The 21,194-nt window shown below is 38.9% G+C and overlaps 1 protein-coding gene across 3 annotated transcripts in view; it reads left to right on the forward strand.

The window, feature by feature from the left end:
- The first annotated feature begins 1,014 nt into the window (after nt 1–1,014).
- The window catches only part of LOC118905699 (STAM binding protein), a 47,351-nt gene continuing 27,171 nt past the window's right edge, over nt 1,015–21,194 (forward strand). For 2 of the 3 annotated variants that reach the window (XM_036872419.1, XM_036872416.1), the window contains exons 1-2: nt 1,060–1,141; nt 2,926–3,143. In XM_036872419.1, the coding sequence (XP_036728314.1) occupies nt 2,941–3,143 (203 nt within the window). In that variant the 5' untranslated portion in view covers nt 1,060–1,141; nt 2,926–2,940. Of the gene's footprint in view, nt 1,142–2,925; nt 3,144–21,194 lie in introns of all 3 variants that reach the window. The other variant, XM_036872417.1, reaches the window with a different exon arrangement.

Here is a 21,194-nt window from a genome sequence, read left to right on the forward strand (position 1 = left end):
TTTGTAACATATGCTTAAAAAAATTAATGATTTAACCAGTATTCAAAAAAGAACGTGAGGGGCTAAAGTGGTGTGCTAAAGTTTACAAAATGAAATTTACTTTTAGATCCTACTAGTGGAAACCACTAGAATGATTGCTCCCCAAATACTCTTCCTCTGGAAACCTTGCCACTAACAAGGATGGACCTTAACAGCCAATGAGTCTAATGTGACCTACCTCTCTGGCCACAAAGATTTAAAACAGAACTGGACATTGAGTTTCTGAATGTGGCAATGAACAAAATTAAGGTGAAATCAAGAGCTGAGACTTGAGTAATTTCTTAAAAATAAGGGAATGGAAACTCAGAGAAAGCAAATTTCCACATAGAGAAGACCCGAGGATATGTATTTAGCAATAAAAATAAAAGTAAAAACACAGCTCATCTCCTGGTTTTCCAATGACTTAGTAGTATATATAGGGCATTGATAGGCTGGTGGGATAGTGTTCAACACCCAATCAATTCTGATAAAGCTCATACAGTTTTCTCCAGAGAACTGGGACAAGGTAGCTTTTTAGGACTGACATAATCATTTAACATATCTCACAAATGTGAAGGACATGAAGGTATGGGGTAAGCATGAAAGTTGCCAGTCTAATTCCAATAAATGTATGATTTGTGTAATAGATTTTATCTGATTCCATACTTTCTAAGCTTTTCTAAGGGATGTTGTATTACAACTTGTGTAGCCTTTCACATGGTGGAATGCATCGATGGTTAGTGCAGACATTTTAGGTTAGCGCAGACATCTACTGCGCTAACCTAAAAATAAAAGTTAGCTTGGTCATTGGGTCCTTTAACTATTTGTTTCCCCTTTCTTCCCCGTTGGTTTTGTTTTACCAAAGTGGCCGCCGCCCCGCTCTCTCCTCATTGGTGGGTTTTTCCGCAGGTGGCAGCTCTAGCCCCGCCCACCAGTCGCCGCCCCTTGCCCTAAGTTCTTGAGAATTAACCGATAGACCAGAGGGAGGGGGCGGGGTGGGCGCCGGATGTGACGTTTCCGGAAGCGCCGAGTGTCGTCCGCGGGGACAGGTGGGGAAGGGTCCCGGGAGTATGGTGGGGCCGGGCCGCTGAGCGTGGTCGGACTCTGGCGGGGAGCGGCCACCGTGAGTGTGGGGCCCTCAGCCTTCTCCCCGCGCCCCCTGCCCGGCCTGCCGCGCGCGAGGCCCCTGACGGCTCTGGTCCCCAGCCGGGCCCAGCACGTCCCCTCCTACCGCACGCAAAAGACCCGAAAACCTTGGCTGATTTTGCCGGGTGTTGACAACTTGGGCTTGAGTGCCTTCGAGAAGGGGGCCTCACGCGGTTGTCAGGAGGTCCCTCTCCACTGTATACGCCCCCTTCGCTCATTCCTGCTACTTCCTTTCGCCTCCTCATTTTTCCCCCTCGGTTCTTTACGCCACCTTCCCCACTTATTTACGGATACTGCATCTCCTCCCTGGAGTGTGGCTGAGCCTTGGAGCTCTGGGCACCAGTTCGTGGCCTCGGGAGGGGGTTCCATTCTCTACCAAAAGATCCTCTACCGAGAGGGACTGAAGAGCAACAAGCTTGCTATGCTTCAGTTAGCTTTGATGGGCTTTGCCCTGAGTTTATTAATTAGACAATTTGGGGAGTTTTTAGATTTGCTAGTAGCTTTCTGAGCCCCTAAAAAAGCTCGCACAGGAGACGGAATACCTCTACATCCCTGGTAGTCCCCACAACTTTTGTACTATTAGGGTGTTTGAGAAGAAGGTTGGTGGAGGAAGTGTGACCTAGAGATAGAATTGGCCCGGAGAAGACCATCTCTGAGGGAGGGGTTGGAATGGAAAACAAAAACAGTGGATAGACAAATGAAACTGAAATGTCAGGATTTCTGGGCAGATAAGAATCCTGACTGAAGCAAAAGATCTCTGTTGGGAATGAGTAAGGTTTAAGATTGAAAGGACAAAATGAGGCCAGTTGACACAGGGCCTTGAATTCCAAAATCTACTGTAGCTTGTATATTTTACAGCATGCTGGTTAGGATGTGCGTAATTCAGTATGTATCCAATTACCAGAATCTTTTTGGAAATGATCATAGAGTGACATCTGATTGGAAGTTGGAGTCTGATTCTAACGGCAACAATATCAAGAAAGATTATAGAATGACTGCAGTCTGAGACCCAAGGAGGGAAAACTTCCAGGGTTTTTTGTTGGTTTGTTTTTTGCATTTCAAGTTACCTTTGTGTCCTTTTGTTATTCAAAGAGTACTTAGTCTTTGAAGATAGATTTGAATAAATTGTTTTCTAGATCTAAATTCCTTGCCCTGAAATGGTGAATGATGTTGTAGATTGACTGGAATAGTGGTTTCATGAGCAGAGTTAGGATTATGAGCATTCATTCCCACACCATTTCCTCTAACTAACCGTATGCTCAAGTCAGTTACCCTCAGGTTAAATGATCAGCTTGAAGTCAGTTACCATCATGAAAGTTGATTGAGTATACTCTGCCAGGTACTGGGGTGGATGGAAGTGGGTAGCTGGGAGGACAGATAATGGAAAAAATATAAGATACTGTCCCTGTTTTTATGATGCCAAGGGCAGGACTACCTAATGACATGGAATGATTAGCATGAAGAGAGAATTGAACCCCTCGTGGCTCATTATAGTTATACTCTTTGTACCACCTAATTATGGTGCAGGGATTATGGGTTTTTGAGTCTGCCAATCCGTTCGTCCTTGTGATATAGGCTTCCTTGAGGGTCTCAGGCTTCTTGTGGGAAAGAGACCTTATTTGATATGAGCTACAGCATGTGGTATTTTTCTCTTAATTTCTTTGTAAGGTAGAGGTTTGTGGGAAAAACACAGTGTACTAGGCTGTGCTCGGCTGATGGGGGCCTTGGTGTTGATGCCATCTTTTTTTTTTTCTGTTTCAGAACTTCTTGGTCCTGATGTCTGACCATGGAGATGTGAGCCTCCCACCCGAAGACCGGGTGAGGGCTCTCTCCCAGATGGGTAGCGCAGTGGAGATAAACGAAGACATTCCACCCCGTCGGTACTTCCGCTCTGGAGTGGAGATTATCCGAATGGCATCTGTTTACTCTGAGGAAGGCAACATTGAACATGCGTTCATCCTCTATAACAAGTATATCACGTAAGACGCCTCCAGTTTCCTTTTTCTTTTCCAGTGACTGATGCCTCACTCATTCTGTCCTTGTGCTCGTTTATTTCAGCTCAGAATTGCTAAAACTAGAGAACTTTACAGCATCATTATCATTAATCATTTTTGCTAGCAGCTCCTACATATTGGCTGTCCTTGACATTCAAAGACATGAATACTGAAAGTGTTGTTTTCATGACTCAGTAATTTCATGAGTAAGAGACCTAGCTCTTTGGCTTGTGCCCACATGGCCCAGCTGTTAGGCAAGAGAGTTGGTGTTTAAACTATACATGTTTTGTATTGATGAATGTTTTTCGCTGTCCTCTCTCTATTAAGAGAGCCAATCAGAGAATTATTGTTGAGGTTTAACAGAGCCAAAATTCCTCACCTCTACTTATTTTGTAGCAAATTGAATGACTCAGGAAAAAGTTTTTTTCTTAACCTTAATCATAAGCATAAAAATCATCAAATAAGTATTGATCACCTACAGTTTGTATAGCTCATCATAAGACCTTTCCCTTGAGTTGCTTAGCCTCTTGCAGCATAAATTGAAGATTTCAGTTCAGTTAACAGGAACAATTGCTAAAGCCCCAGTGATATTGGAAAAGATGTCTAATTTAGGAAGGGAATAATGTTAAAGGGTCTCATTTATAATTTCTAGTTTTGTTCTTTCATGATACCAGGATCTTAAAATAATAATAATTACAGTGTATTTGTATGGCTCTTAAATAGTTTATAGAATATTTCACCTGCATTATTTCACTTGATCTTCACAGTTCTGCGCACATTGAGTAAGGCGCATCATCCTCCCATTCTGCATATGAGGAGACACCCTCCGGGTTTAGCAGTAGACTTTGTTCCACAGTTTGGAGTGACAAAACCTGGATTTTCTTAACTCTTAATTCAGGATTCATTCTACAACATAGGTCCTGTTCTTTTTGTTTTCTTTTTGGTAATGTTTCATGAATTGAAGGTAGTCTTTTGAGATCGTAGTCTTGAGCCACACTAATTTTTGGTTATTTTTTATTGTTTTTGAATAGGTAACATGTACGTGTAGTACAGAATTCAGAAGGCACAAAAGGGTGTATATTTAAAAACTAAATCTCCCTACCACTCTTCTTTTCCCCCAAATCTTTAGCTCCCCTCCCCAGAGACAATCACTCTTATTAGTTTCTTATATGTTCTTCCAAAGATGATGTATGCCTATCAATTATATGATACTAAGTTTTTGATCACATGCTACTCTAAAGCAGAGTCTGTCAGCTTTGGTGTTAATGACATTTGGGGTTGAATAATTCTTTGTTGTGGGGAGTGTTCTGTGCATTGTAGCATATTTAGCAGCATCTTTGGTCTCTCTGCTCACTAGATGCCAGTAGAACCCTTTACCCCCAAGTTGTGACAACCCAAAATGTCTCCAGACATCAACTAATGCTTTTTAAGAGGCAAAACTGACCCAGTTGAGAACCAGTACTCTAAAGAAGAGTAGGTGTAAGAGTGGATTGCCTAGAATTCATATTGTAATTTTAGAATGGAGAAAAGGGACTGCTATTGTTTTTTTTTTTTAAGTTTAGAAATAGTGTCTGTTTCCTCAGAGATCTTGCGTCCATCCATACCATAATGTCCTGTTATGTGGCCTCAATGTTGATAAAGTTTCGTAGAATTATAATTATATTTCTGCCTCTCTTTGCTTTTATGGTTTTTCATTCCTAGGCACAATGGGCACAAAATTTATTTTCCTGAGAAGTTTCTTTGGCTATTGTCCCTCTCTTCATATACTCTGCTGCTGGTAGAATTAGTATTCTTGTATATTTCCAGTAATCTTGTAGGTAGTTCTCTCAGAATGAGGGGCACAATTCTTTTATTTTTTTTTTTTTTTTAAAGAATGATAATAATATTTTTTTTAATTAAAAAAAAAGAGTACGTGACTATATAGAGACTATTGTGATGAACTCTCCTACACAACAGCCAGCTTCAACTATTTTCCACTTCTGGCCAATCATTTTTTTCATCCATGCCCTTACCCACTAGTCCCTCCCTCAGATTATTTTAAGGCAAATCCCAGCCATCCTGCTATTTCATCTGTAAATATTTAGTATGTATCTCTAAATATCAATATAAGAACTCTTCTTTTATTAAACACAAACAGAGTACAATTACAATACCTAAAGAATTAACAGTACATCTTAATATCAAAAATCCAGTGGGTATTCAAATTACCCCTGTGGTCTATCCAGCTTGGTTGTTCAAATCAGGCCTCAGTTAAAATTCATATGTTGCAATTAATTGAGGAGGCTCTTAAATTTTTTTTAATCTATAGGCAGAGCCAGCTTCAAGTTGTGCAACCTATGCAGTCACACAGGGTCCCTTGCTCAGGGGTATCCCAAGGTTGGAGTTTAATGCTCTGCAGTCGCTGTCTTGAAAGTCTTAATAATCGTATCCTTGCATTTGTGTTTTTTTTTTTTATTTTTTTTTTCACACACACACACTGTATTTTATTTTTACAAGAGATAAATAGACTGACACCAAGCATTGTACATGGATGACCACAACAAAAGCAACAATGATTGCCATTACCAAACATGAAACACACTCATACTATGTCATAATATTGACATTCAGTCCAGCAATCCTCCACTGTAACAGCTCCTTTACTTTGCAGTGAAAATTGATTTGTATATTCTTTGCCTCTGAGTCCTTGTGGGATTTTTTTTTTTTAATTCAGACAGAAAGTCACAAAAATTATACTCATCCTCATCAGTTCACTCAGTCCCATGCAATTGATTTTTTTTTTCATCTTGATCTTTTGTTAGCACTTTTATGAGTTCATCAGTTTTTCATTAGAGTTCTGAAAATGCTTATTCATTCAGTTCAGCAGTACAGTCAGTTACCAGAAACCTGTACTTGTCAGAGTCTTTTCCATGAATTTCTTGAAGATGAAAGCCTTTTATAGGAACATATTTGCAAAAGCATCAGAGTACACCCAGAACTGTCTGTAAATGACAAAAGACTTAAAAATGACCACTGTTAAAGATTTGATGAAAGTTCATAATAATGCAGTTGACAAGAAAATTAGTTATTTCTGAGATATACATTTTAAAGTAATAACTAAGATTATTACTTATAACATTATACCAGAACATATAAGATTTTTAGAAATTTCATGTAATGTCTGAAACATTTATATTAACATATTTCCATACATATTTCCATACAAATACAAATATAAGATTTTTAGAAATTTCATATAATGTCTGAAACATTTATATTAACATATTTCCATACATATTTCCACACAAATACAAATATAAGATTTTTAGAAATTTCATGTAATGTCTGAAACATTTATATTAACATATTTCCATACAAATAACCCAATGAAAGTTTAGTATTAGTTGTTTTGTTTGTTTTTTTTTATATACTGCAGGTTCTTATTAGGCATCAATTTTATACACATCAGTGTATACATGTCAATCCCAATCGCCCAATTCAGCACACCACCATCCCCACCCCACCGCAGTTTTCCCCCCTTGGTGTCCATATGTCCATTCTCTACATCTGTGTCTCAACTTCTGCCCTGCAAACCGGCTCATCTGTACCATTTTTCTAGGTTCCACATACATGCATTAATATACGATATTTGTTTTTCTCTTTCTGACTTACTTCACTCTGTATGACAGTCTCTAGATCCATCCACTTCTCAACAAATGACTCAATTTCGTTCCTTTTTATGGCTGAGTAGTATTCCATTGTATATATGTACCACATCTTCTTTATCCATTCGTCTGTTGATGGGCATTTAGGTTGCTTCCATGACCTGGCTATTGTAAACAGTGCTGCAATGAACATTCGGGTGCATGTGTCTTTTTGAATTACAGTTTTCTCTGGGTATATGCCCAGTAGTGGGATTTCTGGGTCATATGGTAATTCTATTTTTAGTTTTTTAAGGAACCTCCATATTGTTCTCCATAGTGGCTGTATCAATTTACATTCCCACCAACAGTGCAAGAGGGTTCCCTTTTCTCCACACCCTCTCCAGCATTTGTTGTTTGTAGATTTTCTGATGATGCGCATTCTAACAGGAGTGAGGTGATACCTCATTGTAGTTTTGATTTGCATTTCTCTAATAATTAGTGATGTTGAGCATCTTTTCATGTGCTTCGTGGCCGTCTGTATGTCTTCTTTGGAGAAATTTCTATTCAGGTCTTCTGCCCATTTTTGGATTGGGGTGTTTGTTTCTTTAATATTGAGCTGAATGAGCTGTTTATATATTTCGGAGATTAATCCTTTGTCCGTTGATTCGTTTGCAAATGTTTTCTCCCATTCTGAGGGTTGTCTTTTCGTCTTGTTTATGGTTTCCTTTGCTGTGCAAAAGCTTTGAAGTTTCATTAGGTCCCATTTGTTTATTTTTGTTTTTATTTCCATTACTCTAGGAGGTGGATCAAAAAAGATCTTGCTGTGATTTATGTCAGAGTGTTCTTCCTATGTTTTCCTCTAAGAGTTTTATAGTGTCCAGTCTTATATTTAGGTCTCTAATCCATTTTGAGTTTATTTTTGTGTATGATGTTAGGGAGTATTCTAATTTCATTCTTTTACATGTAGCTGTCCAGTTTTCCCAGCACCACTTATTGAAGAGACTGTGTTTTCTCCATTGTATATCTTTGCCTCCTTTGTCATAGATTAGTTGACCATAGGTGCGTGGGTTAATCTCTGGGCTTTCTATCTTGTTCCATTGATCTCTGTTTCTGTTTTTGTGCCAGTACCATATTGTCTTGATTACTGTAGCTTTGTAGTATAGTCTGAAGTCAGGGAGTCTGATTCCTCCAGCTCCATTTTTTTGCCTCAAGACTGCTTTGGCTATTCGGGGTCTTTTGTGTCTCCATACAAATTTTAAGATGATTTGTTCTAGCTCCGTAAAAAATGCCATTGGTAATTTGATAGGGATTGCATTGAATCTGTAGATTGCTTTGGGTAGTATACTCATTTTCACAATGTTGATTCTTCCAATCCAAGAACATGGCATATCTCTCCATCTGTTGGTATCATCTTTAATTTCTTTCATCAGTGTCTTATAGTTTTCTGCATACAGGTCTTTTGTCTCCCTAGGTAGGTTTATTCCTAGGTATTTTATTCTTTTTGTTGCAATGGTAACTGGGAGTGTTTCCATAATTTCTCTTTCAGATTTTTCATCATTAGTGTATAGGAATGCAAGAGATTTCTGTGCATTAATTTTGTATCCTGCAACTTTACCATATTCATTAATTAGCTCTAGCAGTTTTCTGGTGGCAGTTTTAGGATTCTCTATGTATAGTATCATGTCATCCGCAAACAGTGACAGTTTTACTTCTTCTTTTCCAATTTGTATTCCTTTTATTTCTTTTTCTTCTCTGATTGCCGTGGCTAGGACTTCCAGAACTATGTTGAATAATAGTGGTGAGAGTGGACATCCTTGTCTCGTTCCTGATCTTAGAGGAAATGCTTTCAGTTTTTCACCATTGAGAATGATGTTTGCTGTGGGTTTGTCATATATGGCCTTTATTATGTTGAGGTAGGTTCCCTCTACACCCACTTTCTTGAGAGTTTTTATCAGAAATGGGTGTTGAATTTTGTCAAAAGCTTTTTCTGCATCTATTGAGATGATCATATGGTTTTTATTCTTCAATTTGTTAATATGGTGTATCACATTGATTGATTTGCGTATACTGAAGAATCCTTGCATCCCTGGGATAAATCCCACTTGATCGTGGTGTATGATCCGTTTAATGTGTTGTTGGATTCTGTTTGCTAGTATTTTGTTGAGGATTTTTGCATCTATATTCATCAGTGATATTGGTCTGTAATTTTCTTTTTTTGTAGTGTCTTTGTCTGGTTTTGGTATCAGGGTGATGGTGGCCTCATAGAATGAGTTTGGGAGTGTTCCTTCCTCTGCAATTTTTTGGAAGAGTTTGAGAAGGATAGGTGTTAGCTCTTCTCTAAATGTTTGATAGAATTCACCTGTGAAGCCATCTGGTCCTGGACTTTTGTTTGTTGGAAGATTTTTAATCACAGTTTCAATTTCATTACTTGTGATTGGTCTGTTCATATTTTCTGTTTCTTCCTGGTTCAGTCTTGGAAGGTTATACCTTTCTAAAAATTTGTCCATTTCTTCCAGGTTGTCCATTTTATTGGCATAGAGTTGCTTGTAGTAGTCTCTTAGGATGCTTTGTATTTCTGCGGTGTCTGTTGTAACTTCTCCTTTTTCATTTCTGATTTTATTGATTTGAGTCCTCTCCCTCTTTTTCTTGATGAGTCTGGCTAATGGCTTATCAATTTTGTTTATCTTCTCAAAGAACCAACTTTTAGTTTTATTGATCTTTGCTATTGTTTTCTTTGTTTCTATTTCATTTATTTCTGCTCTGATCTTTATGATTTCTTTCCTTCTGCTAACTTTGGGTTTTGTTTGTTCTTCTTTCTCTAGTTTCTTTAGGTGTAAGGTTAGATTGTTTACTTGAGGTTTTTCTTGTTTCTTTAGGTAGGCTTGTATAGCTATAAACTTCCCTCTTAGGATTACTGGACTGAATGTCAATATTATGACATAGTATGAGTGTGTTTCATGTTTGGTAATTGCAATCATTGTTGCTTTTGTTGTGGTCATCCATGTACAATGCTTGGTGTCAGTCTATTTATGTCTTGTAAAAATAAAATACAGTGTGTGTGTGTGAATAAAAAAAATAAAAAAAAAAAAAAAAAAAAAACTTCCCTCTTAGAACTGCTTTCGCTGCATCCCATAGGTTTTGGGTCGTCGTGTTTTCATTGTCATTTGTCTCTAGGTATTTTTTTATTTCCTCTTTGATTTCTTCAGTGATCTCTTGGTTATTTAGTAACGTATTGTTTAGCCTCCACGTGTTTGTCTTTTTTACGTTTTTTTCCCTGTAATTCATTTCTAATCTCATAGCGTTTTGGTCAGAAAAGATGCTTGATATGATTTCAATTTTCTTAAATTTACTGAGGCTTGATTTGTGACCCAAGATGTGATCTATCCTGGAGAATGTTCCGTGCGCACTTGAGAAGAACGTGTAATCTGCTGTTTTTGGATGGAATGTCCTATATATATCAATTAAATCTGTCTGGTCTATTGTGTCATTTAAATCTTCTGTTTCCTTATTTATTTTCATTTTGGATGATCTGTCCATTGGTGTAAGTGAGGTGTTAAAGTCCCCCACTATTATTGTGTTACTGTCAATTTCCTCTTTTATAGCTGTTAGCAGTTGCCTTATGTATTGAGGTGCTCCTATGTTGGGTGCATATATATTTATAATTGTTATATTTTCTTCTTGGATTGATCCCTTGATCATTATGTAGTGTCCTTCCTTGTCTCTTGTAACATTCTTTATTTTAAAGTCTATTTTATCTGATATGAGTATAGCTACTCCAGCTTTCTTTTGATTTCCATTTGCATGGAATATCTTTTTCCATCCCCTCACTTTCAGTCTGTATGTGTCCCTAGGTCTAAAGTGGGTCTCTTGTAGACAGCATATATATGGGTCTTGTTTTTGTATCCATTCAGCCAGTCTATGTCTTTTGGTTGGGGCATTTAATCCATTCACGTTTAAGGTAATTATCGATATGTATGTTCCTATGACCATTTTCGTAATTGTTTTGGGTTTGTTTTTGTAGGTCCTTTTCTTCTCTTGTGTTTCCCACTTAGAGAAGTTCCTTTAGCATTTGTTGTAGAGCTGGTTTGGTAGTGCTGAATTCTCTTAGCTTTTGCTTGTCTGTAAAGCTTTTGATTTCTCCATCAAATCTAAATGAGATCCTTGCCGGGTAGAGTAATCTTGGTTGTAGGTTCTTCCCTTTCATCACTTTAAGTATATCATGCCACTCCCTTCTGGCTTGCAGAGTTTCTGCTGAGAAATCCGCTGTTAACCTTATGGGAGTTCCCTTGTATGTTATTTGTCGTTTTTCCCTTGCTGCTTTCAATAATTTTTCTTTGTCTTTAATTTTTGCCACTTTGATTACTATGTGTCTCGGCGTGTTTCTCCTTGGGTTTGTCTTGTATGGGACTCTCTGCGCTTCCTGGACTTGGGTGGCTATTTCCTTTCCCATGTTAGGGAAGTTTTCGACTATAATCTCTTCAAATATTTTCTCTGGTCCTTTCTCTCTCTCTTCACCTTCTGGGACCCCTATAATGCGAATGTTGTTGCGTTTAATGTTGTCCCAGAGGTCTCTTAGGCTGTCTTCATTTCTTTTCATTCTTTTTTCTTTAGTCTGTTCCGCAGCAGTGAATTCCACCATTCTGTCTTCCAGGTCACTTATCCGTTCTTCTGCCTCAGTTATTCTGCTATTGATTCCTTCTAGTGTAGTTTTCATTTCAGTTATTGTATTGGTCATCTCTGTTTGTTTGTTCTTTAATTCTTCTAGGTCTTTGTTAATCATTTCTTGCATCTTCTCAATCTTTGCCTCCATTCTTATTCCGAGGTCCTGGATCATCTTCACTATCATTATTCTGAATTCTTTTTCTGGAATGTTGCCTATCTCCACTTCATTTAGTTGTTTTTCTGGGGTTTTTTCTTGTTCCTTCATCTGGTACATAGCCCTCTGCCTTTTCATCTTGTCTATCTTTCTGTAACTGTGGTTTTTGGTCCACAGGCTGCAGGATTGTAGTTTTTCTTGCTTCTGCTGTCTGCCCTCTGGTGGTTGAGGCTATCTAAGAGGCTTGATGGGAGGCTCTGGTGGTGGGTAGAGCTGACTGTTGCTGTGGCGGTCAGAGCTCCGTAAAACTTAATCCACTTGACTGTTGATGGGTGGGGCTGGGTTCCCTCCCTGTTGGTTGTTTTGCCTGAGGCAACCCAACACTGGAGCCTACCTGGGCTCTTTGGTGGGGTTAATGGCAGACTCTGGGAGGGCTTACGCCAAGGAGCACTTCCCAGAACCTCCACTGCCAGTGTCCTTGTCCCCACAGTGAAACACAGCCACCCCCCGCCTCTGCAGGAGACCTCCCAACACCAGCAGGTAGGTCTGGTTCAGTCTCCCCCAGGGTCACTGCTCCTTCCCCTGGGTCCCGATGCGCACACTACTTTGTGTGTGCCCTCGAAGAGTGGGGTCTCAGTTTCCCCCAGTCCTGTCGAAGTCCTGCAATCAATTCCCACTAGGCTTCAAAGTCTGATTCTCTAGGAATTCCTCCTCCCGTTTCCGGACCCCCAGGTTGGGAAGCCTGACGTGGGGCTCAGAACCTTCACTCCAGTGGGTGGACTTCTGTGGTATAAGTGTTCGACTGTCTGTGAGTCACCCACCCAGCAGTTATGGGATTAGATTTTACTCTGATTGCGCCCCTCCTACCATCTCACTGTGGCTTCTCCTCTGTCCTTGGACGTGGGGTATCCTCCTTGGTGAAGTCCAGGGTCTTCCTGTCAATGATTGTCCAGCAGCCAGTTGTGATTCTGGTGCTCTCGCAAGAGGGAGTGAGAGCACGTCCTTCTACTCCGCCATCTTGGTTAATCCCCGAGGGGCACAATTCTTTTGGGAAATCATAGTTGAGAAAGTTCAGTAGAATCATGGAATCACTCTACCAGGTATTTTATGAAGGGCCCTCTGGGTCTTCTTGTCCCACGTAGAAAGTGCTTTGAGGGTGAGGACCATATTCATTCAACAAATATATATTGCATATACCTACTGTCTACTTGACAGTGCAGTAGGTCCTGAATACGTAGTAAGTAAAATGGCCCCTGTCCTTATTCTACTTATGGAAGAAGACCGTATACAGGTAAGCAAATAAATATACAGTTCACAAAATAGGGAAAATGCTGTGGAAGCAACAGAGAGTGCTGGGACAGGGAATAACCAAGGGTATCTAATTAAATAGAGTAACATCCATCTGAGAACGTAAGTTTTAAACTTGAGACTTGAAGGATGCCATAGAGTTGGTCATTCCAAAAGCATAAAGCAGAGCATTTAAAACAGATACAGCTGTGTATTCAGAAGCTCTCAGGTAAGAAAGACCTTAGTGTGTTCTGAGGATTAAAAGATCATTGTGTTTGGAGTGTAGCAAGTGAAGAGGGAGAATGACTGCAGATGAAGTTGGAGAGGCAGGCGGGGCCAAATCACGCAGGATCTTATAGGCCACAGTGAGGAGTTTACATTTTATCTTGAGAGCAGTAGAAAGCCATTGAAAAGTTTTAAGTGAGGTTGTGACCTAATCTTACTTATATTTTAAAAATATAAATTTTGGCTGCTATGTGGTAACTGGTGGAGGGAGTGTCAAGAGAGAAGCTGGTAGGTTGAAGGAACATGGTGGACTGGAAAGGAGCAGATGGATGTGGTGTTCTGGAGATAGAGTCCATGGAACTTACTGATAATTTGGGAAAGAAGATGGTATCAAGACTGACCTCAGTTTCTGCCTTGAGTAACTTAGGATTTGCTGGTCCATTTATTGAGATGGGGAGAGTGGTGTTGAAAAGGGGTTGCGTAGTGGGAAGATTCAAGAGTTCAGGCCTGGTTTTTTGACGTGTTAAGGTGTAAAGTTTAAGTTATCTGTGAGATATCCAAGTAGAGATGTCCAGTAGTAGGTTGGATGTAGCAGTCTGAACTCAGAGGAGAGGTCTGGGTTGCAGATTCAAGCCCAGGAGTACTCAACATATAGTTGGTTCTGAAGCCATGAAAACTGCTGAGACCTTGTAGTGCAGTGGTTATTAATCTGGGGTCCAGGAACCCACAGGGATTCATTGATAAAATTCAGGGTCCATGAACTTGGTTGGGAAAAACTTTTCTTGTTTTTACTAATCTCTAACTAAAATTTAGCACTTCCTTTAATTTTGAATATAGGCGTCAAACCACAGTATTATTAATATTTGTAGTTTTGTCACCAGTAGAAATCAAGATATTTTCGTATTAAATTATGATTGTTGCTGATATCTCAAAATAACATTTATACTTATCACTACTTCAGAATTACAGTACAGAGTTATTAAACCCACAACTACATCCTGTTTTTTAATGTATTAACAATACATTAATGTGCTCACATTAAGTAAGCACATATCACAAATTTTTAATATTTTGAAAACTGCATTACAGTAGAATTGGGCTTTTTGTAATGTTTCATAATTTATATTATATCTTTAAAAAATTATTCTGAGAAGGGTCCATAGGATTTATGAGATACCAGAAGGATCCATGGCGTATTAAAGTATCAAGAAACCTTTCCTTGAGGGAAGGTTCGAGAGGTAGGAGGAAATCTAGGAAATCCATCACTTTGTCATGGGAGCCAAAAGAGGTCAGTATTTGCAGGACAGTGGCCAGCTGTGTCAGATGGGCAAGGATTTGGGTTTGATGTCATGACGTGATCAGTAATCTTGGTAAGCAATTTCACTGGAAGGATTAAAGATTGGAGTGGGTTGAAAGGTGAATGGACAGTAAGAGAGTAGAGACTGTGAGTATAGTCCAGAGATCGGAGAACTTTTTCTGTAAAAGGGCCAGATACTAAATTTTTTTTTTATCATCTTTATTGGAGTATAATTGCTTTACAATATTGTGTTAGTTTCTGCTGTATAACAAGGTGAATCAGCTATACATATACATATATCCCCATATCGCCTCCCTCTTGCGTCTCCCTCCCACTCTCCTTATCCCACCCCTCTAGGTGGTCACAAAGCACCGAGCTGATCTCCAACTGCTTCCCGCTAGCTATCTATTTTACATTTGGTAGTGTATATATGTCCATGCCACTCTCTCACTTCGTCCCAGCTTACCCTTCCCCCTCCCCGTGTCCTCAAGTCCATTCTTTACGTCTACGTAGAGACTAACCCTTGGGACCGGAAAGTAGTGGTCTATTTAGTGGACACATCGCTGCCAGACACAGATGTCTGGATTCATGATTTTATGTCAGAGTATCTGGTAGAGCTTTCAAAAGTCAATTAATCACTGCTTCTGAGACCTTGACAACTGATTCAGATTTTTTAGCAATAACAAAATGTAGTAGGCTTTAAAAAAAAAATCTTACCTCTGCTACATGGCTCTGACTGCTGTGGGGGATTGAAAAGAATATGCTTATGTTTGATGAAAGGTATTTAACAAGTTTTGTTTTAACAGAGTTGACTTTTCAAAGAGAATTGTACTTGAATTATTACTATAATATTAGAATAAAAATGTTTATCAATAAAAAAAAAGTTCAAACTTTTTTATTCATGTCCTGCCCCTAGTTCTTCAGGACCATTTTTTTTTTAAGATTCCATATATATGTGTTAGCATACTGTATTTGTTTTTCTCTTTCTGACTTACTTCACTCTGTATGACAGACTCTAGGTCCATCCACCTCAGTACAAATAACTCAATTTCGTTTCTTTTTATGGCTGAGTAATATTCCATTGTATATATGTGCCACATCTTCTTTATCCATTCATCTGTCGATGGACATTTAGGTTGCTTCCAGGTCCTGGCTATTGTAAATAGAGCTGCAATGAACATTGTGGTACATGACACTTTTTGACCTATGGTTTTCTCAGGGTATATGCCCAGTAGTGGGATTGCTGGGTCGTATGGTAGTTCTATTTGTAGTTTTTTAAGGAACCTCCATACTGTTCTCCATAGTGGCTGTATCAATTTACATTCCCACCAACAGTGCAAGAGTGTTCCCTTTCCTCCACACCCTTTCCAGCATTTATTGTTTCTAGATTTTTTGATGATGGCCATTCTGACCGGTGTGAGATGATATCTCATTGTAGTTTTGATGTGCATTTCTCTAATGATTAGTGATGTTGAGCATTCTCTCATGTGTTTGTTGGCAATCTGTATATCTTCTTTGGAGAAATGTCTATTTAGGTCTTCTGCCCATTTTTGGATTGGGTTGTTTGTTTTTTTGATATTGAGCTGCATGAGCTGCTTGTATATTTTTGAGATTAATCCTTTGTCAGTTGTTTCGTTTGCAAATATTTTCTCCCATTCTGAGGGTTGTCTTTTTGTCTTGTTTATGGTTTCCTTTGCTGTGCAAAAGCTTTTAAGCTTCATTAGGTCCCATTTGTTTATTTTTGTTTTTATTTCCATTTCTCTAGGAGTTGGGTCAAAAAGGATCTTGCTGTGATTTATGTCATAGAGTGTTCTGCCTATGTTTTCCTCTAAGAGTTTGATGGTGTCTGGCCTTACATTTATGTCTTTAATCCATTTTGAGTTTATTTTTGTGTATGGTGTTAGAGAGTGTTCTGATTTCATTCTTTTACCTGTAGCTGTCCAGTTTTCCCAGCACCACTTATTGAAGAGGCTGTCTTTTCTCCACTGTATATGCTTGCCTCCTTTATCAAAAATAAGGTGACCATATGTGCGTGGGTTTATCTCTGGGCTTTCTATCCTGTTCCATTGATTTATATTTCTGTTTTTGTGCCAGTACCATACTGTCTTGATTACTGTAGCTTTCTGTTATAGTCTGAAGTCAAGGAGCCTGATTCCTCCAGCTCCGTTTTTCTTTCTCAAGATTGCTTTGGCTATTCGGGGTCTTTTGTGTTTCCATACAAATTGTGAAATTTTTTGTCCTAGTTCTGTGAAAAATGCCATTGGTAGTTTGATAGGGATTGCACTGAATCTGTAGATTGCTTTGGGTAGTAGAGTCATTTTCACAGTGTTGATTCTTCCAATCCAAGAACATAGAATATCTCTCCATCTGTTTGTATCATCTTTAATTTCTTTCATCAGTGTTGTATAGTTTTCTGCATACAGGTCTTTTGTCTCCTTAGGTAGGTTTATTCCTAGGTATTTTATTCTTTTTGTTGCACTGGTAAATGGGAGTGTTTCCTTAATTTCTCTTTCAGATGTTTCATCACTAGTGTATAGGAATGCAAGAGATTTCTGTACATTAATTTTGTATCCTGCTACTTTACCAAATTCATTGATTAGCTCTAGTAGTTTTCTGGTAGCATCTTTAGGATTCTCTATGTATAGTATCATGTCATCTTGCCAACAGTGACAGTTTTACTTCTTCTTTTCCTATTTGGATTCCTTTTATTTCTTTTTCTTCTCTAATTGCTGTCGCTAAAACTTCCAAAACTATGTTGAATAATAGTGGTGAGAGTGGGCAACCTTGTCTTGTTCCTGATCTTAGTGGAAATGGTTTCACTTTTTTCACAATTGAGAACGATGTTGGCTGTGGGTTTGTCACATATGGCCTTTATTATGTTGAGGTAAGTTCCCTCTATGCCTACTTTCTGGAGAGTTTTTATCGTAAATGGGTGTTGAATTTTGTCAAAAGTTTTTTCTGCATCTATTGAGATGATCATACGGTTTTTCTCCTTCAGTTTGTTAATATGGTGTATCACGTTGATTGATTTGCATATATTGAAGAATCCTTGCATTCCTGGGATAAACCCCACTTGATCATGGTGTATGATCCTTTTAATGTGCTGTTGGATTCTGTTTGCTAGTATTCTGTTGAGGGTTTTTGCATTTATGTTCATCAGTGATATTGGCCTGTAGTTTTCTTTCTTTGTGACATCTTTGTCTGGTTTTGGTGTCAGGGTGATGGTGGCCTCGTAGAATGATTTGGGGAGTGGTCCTCCCTCTGCAATATTTTGGAAGAGTTTGAGAAGGATAGGTGTTAGCTCTTCTCTAAATGTTTGATAGAATTCTCCTGTGAAGCCATCTGGTCCTGGGCTTTTGTTTGTTGGAAGATTGTTATTCACAGTTTCAATTTCAGTGCTTGTGATTGGTCTGTTCATATTTTCTATTTCTTCCTGGTTCAGTCTCAGAAGGTTGTTCTTTTCTAAGAATTTGTCCATTTCTTCCAGGTTGTCCATTTTATTGGCATATATAGTTGCTTGTAATAATCTCTCATGATCCTTTGTATTTCTGCAGTGTCAGTTGTTACTTCTCCTTTTTCATTTCTAATTCTATTGATTTGAGTCTTCTCCCTTTTTTTCTTGATGAGTCTGGCTAATGGTTTATCAATTTTGTTTATCTTCTCCAAGAGCCAGCTTTTAGTTTTATTGATCTTTGCTGTTGTTTCCTTCATTTCTTTTTCATTTATTTCTGATCTGATCTTTATGATTTCTTTCCTTCTGCTAACTTTGGGGTTTTTTTGTTCTTCTTTCTCTAATTGCTCTAGGTGTAAGGTTAGGTTGTTTATTTGAGATTTTTCTTGTTTCTTGAGGTAAGATTGTATTGCTATAAACTTCCCTCTTAGAACTGCTTTTGCTGCATACCATAGGTTTTGGGTCATCGTGTTATCATTGTCATTTGTTTCTAGGTATTTTTTGATTTCCTCTTTGATTTCTTCAGTGATCTCTTGGTTTTTCGTAGTGTATTGTTTAGCCTCCATATGTTTGTATTTTTTACAGTGTTTTTCCTGTAATTGATATCTAGTCTCATAGCATTGTGGTCAGAAAAGATACTTGATACGATTTCAATTTTCTTAAATTTACCAAGGCTTGATTTGTGACCCAATATATGATGTATCCTGGAGAATGTTCCATTAGCACTTGAGAAGAAAGTGTATTCTATTGTTTTTGGATGGAATATCCTATAAATATCAATTAAGTCCATCTTGTTTGATATATCATTTAAAGCTTGTGTTTCCTTATTTATTTTCATTTTGGATGATCTGTCCATTGGTGAAAGTGTGGTGTTAAAGTCCCCTACTATTATGGTGTTACTGTCGATTTTCCCCTTTTATGGCCTTTGCCTTATGTACTGAGGTGCTCCTATGTTGGGTTCATAAATATTTACAATTGTTATATCTTCTTCTTGGATTGATCCCTTGATCATTATGTAGTGTCCTTCTTTGTTTCTTGTAGTAGTCTTTATTTTAAAGTCCATTTTGTCTGATATGAGAATTGCTACTCCAGCTTTCTTTTGATTTACATTTGCATGGAATATCTTTTTCCTCACTTTCAGTCTGTATGTGTCCCTAGGTCTGAAGTGGGTCTCTTGTAGACAGCATATATACGGGTCTTGTTTTTGTATCCATTCAACCAGTCTATGTCTTTTGGTTGGAGATTTTTTTTTTTACTCATTCAACAGATATTTTTTGACCATATATGCGACAGGTCACTTGGGATATCACAGTGAACAAAACGAAGTCTTAACTCTCATGGAGTTTTTATTCTAGTGTTGAAGACAGATAATAAAAATATATTTTTCAAGTGGTGATAAGTGCTGTGAAGCAAAGAAGGGAGCAGAGTGACTGAGAGGTTCTGTTCAATATAGGGCAGTCAGAGAAGGTGACAATTGCTCTGTTAATATTAACAGTATTAATCAATATTGTGCAATAAAATTATCAACTATTAAGCACTCTTTTTGGTGCCTACAAGAATAAAAATAGCAATATTTGAGTACTTCTAGTGCCAGACATTATTTAACTTACCCTTACAACAAATCTGAGGTAGGTATTATTATTATTTCTAATTTACAGTAGGCAAAAGTGAGCCTTAGAGAGGCTGTTTCAGTTATCTATTGCTGTGTAACAAAGCATCTCAAAGTTACCGACCTAAAACAATAACTTATTTGCTCATAATTCTGAAATTTGGTCAGGGCTTGATGGGGCCAGCACATCGGCTCACATGGATGGCTTGACTGGAGCTGAAGGATGCACTTCCAAGGTGGCCTCATAAATATGGTTGGCAAGTTGGTGCTGTAAACTGGAAGCTTAGCTGGGACCACTGGCAAGGGGCTTCACTTATCTTCCATGTGGCCTCTCCAAATAGCAAGGTTGGGCCTCTCACAGCATGGTGGTCTCAGTGTACTTAGACTTCTTAAATGGCCACTAACTTCTTAAATGGCCAACCTAGGGCACAAATGTGGGAGCTGCCAGGCCTTCTTAATACCTGGGCTCAGAAGTCTCAGAATGTTTTTCTTGCCATATTCCATTAGTTAAAGGTCACAGAGCCAGCCTAGATTCAAGAGGAGGGACTACTCAGGGTCATGAATGCCAGGAGGCATGGTTCACTGGGGGCTACCAATGTAATTGAATACTACAGTTTGCCCTTTGGTCTCTAATGATTTATGTTCCTCCTTCATGTACAATTATACTCACATATCCTAATACTTCCAAAAGTCTTGTTCCACTTTTACATTGGCTCAAAATCTAGGATCTACCTGGAATCTTAGCTCATGGTACTAAGCACCTCCCTGTATGCTTAGGCCAGAACCACTCATTCTCCTTAATTCCTCTCACTTTCTCCTTCCATTTCAACCAAGCAACCTATATCATTGACTTTCCTTCCTAAATGTCTCCCTAATCCCTAATCCTAACCCTAATCAGTTCACTTCCTTCCTTTTCCACCTCCTCAATTCTAAGCTACCATAATTGCTACCTGGGCTACGGTGAAACTACCAGTTGTCTCTGTCATTCTCTCTTGCTCTTCCTTAATTCAGTGATTCTCAATGAGGGTTGATTTTGCCCCTTGGGGACATTTGGCAATGTCTGGAGACTTTGGTTGTCTCAACTCCATGTGTGGATACATCTAGCATGGAGATGCCAAGGATGCTGCTAAACATCCTATAATGGATGCATCCTATAATTAGCAGCATCCTATAGGACAGCCCCCCACAACAAAGAATTACCCATCGCAAAGTGTCAGTAGTGCTGAGGTTGAGAAACCCTGCAATCTTTTCTTCACCAGGTAGCCAGAGGTCTTTTTCAAATGCAATCATGTCAACAGTCAGCTGAAAAATCTTTGCAGATCTTCCTACTGATTTTAGGTTAAGAATGTGAACCTCTTTTTTTCTGGTGCATAGCGTTCTCTGTAGGGTAGCCCCTACCAGGCTCTTTAGCCTCAGCTTGTGCACTCAGCTCTTTGCTTTCTGTGCTCTAGCCACTTGGGCCTTCCTTCAGTTCTATACATATTGCATCTCACTATGGGACCTTACCCACGCTCTGTCAGAATGCTCTCCCTCCTAACACCCCCTCATCCTGACCCTAATTCTAACTGTAACAGAAGAACGAGTGCAGGTGTTGGGGGGAGCTGGCATCTGGGAGAGATCCAGAGGCTCCATATTGATGATTCTGGAGCGCTGAGTGAGGCCACTAAATATACCTCTCTGCTCTCGACTCATTATACAGAATCTTTTTAAAAAGGCATGATGGGACAC

Source organism: Balaenoptera musculus, chromosome 13 (assembly GCF_009873245.2).
Source record: "Balaenoptera musculus isolate JJ_BM4_2016_0621 chromosome 13, mBalMus1.pri.v3, whole genome shotgun sequence".
In the NCBI taxonomy this organism is placed as follows: domain Eukaryota; kingdom Metazoa; phylum Chordata; class Mammalia; order Artiodactyla; family Balaenopteridae; genus Balaenoptera; species Balaenoptera musculus.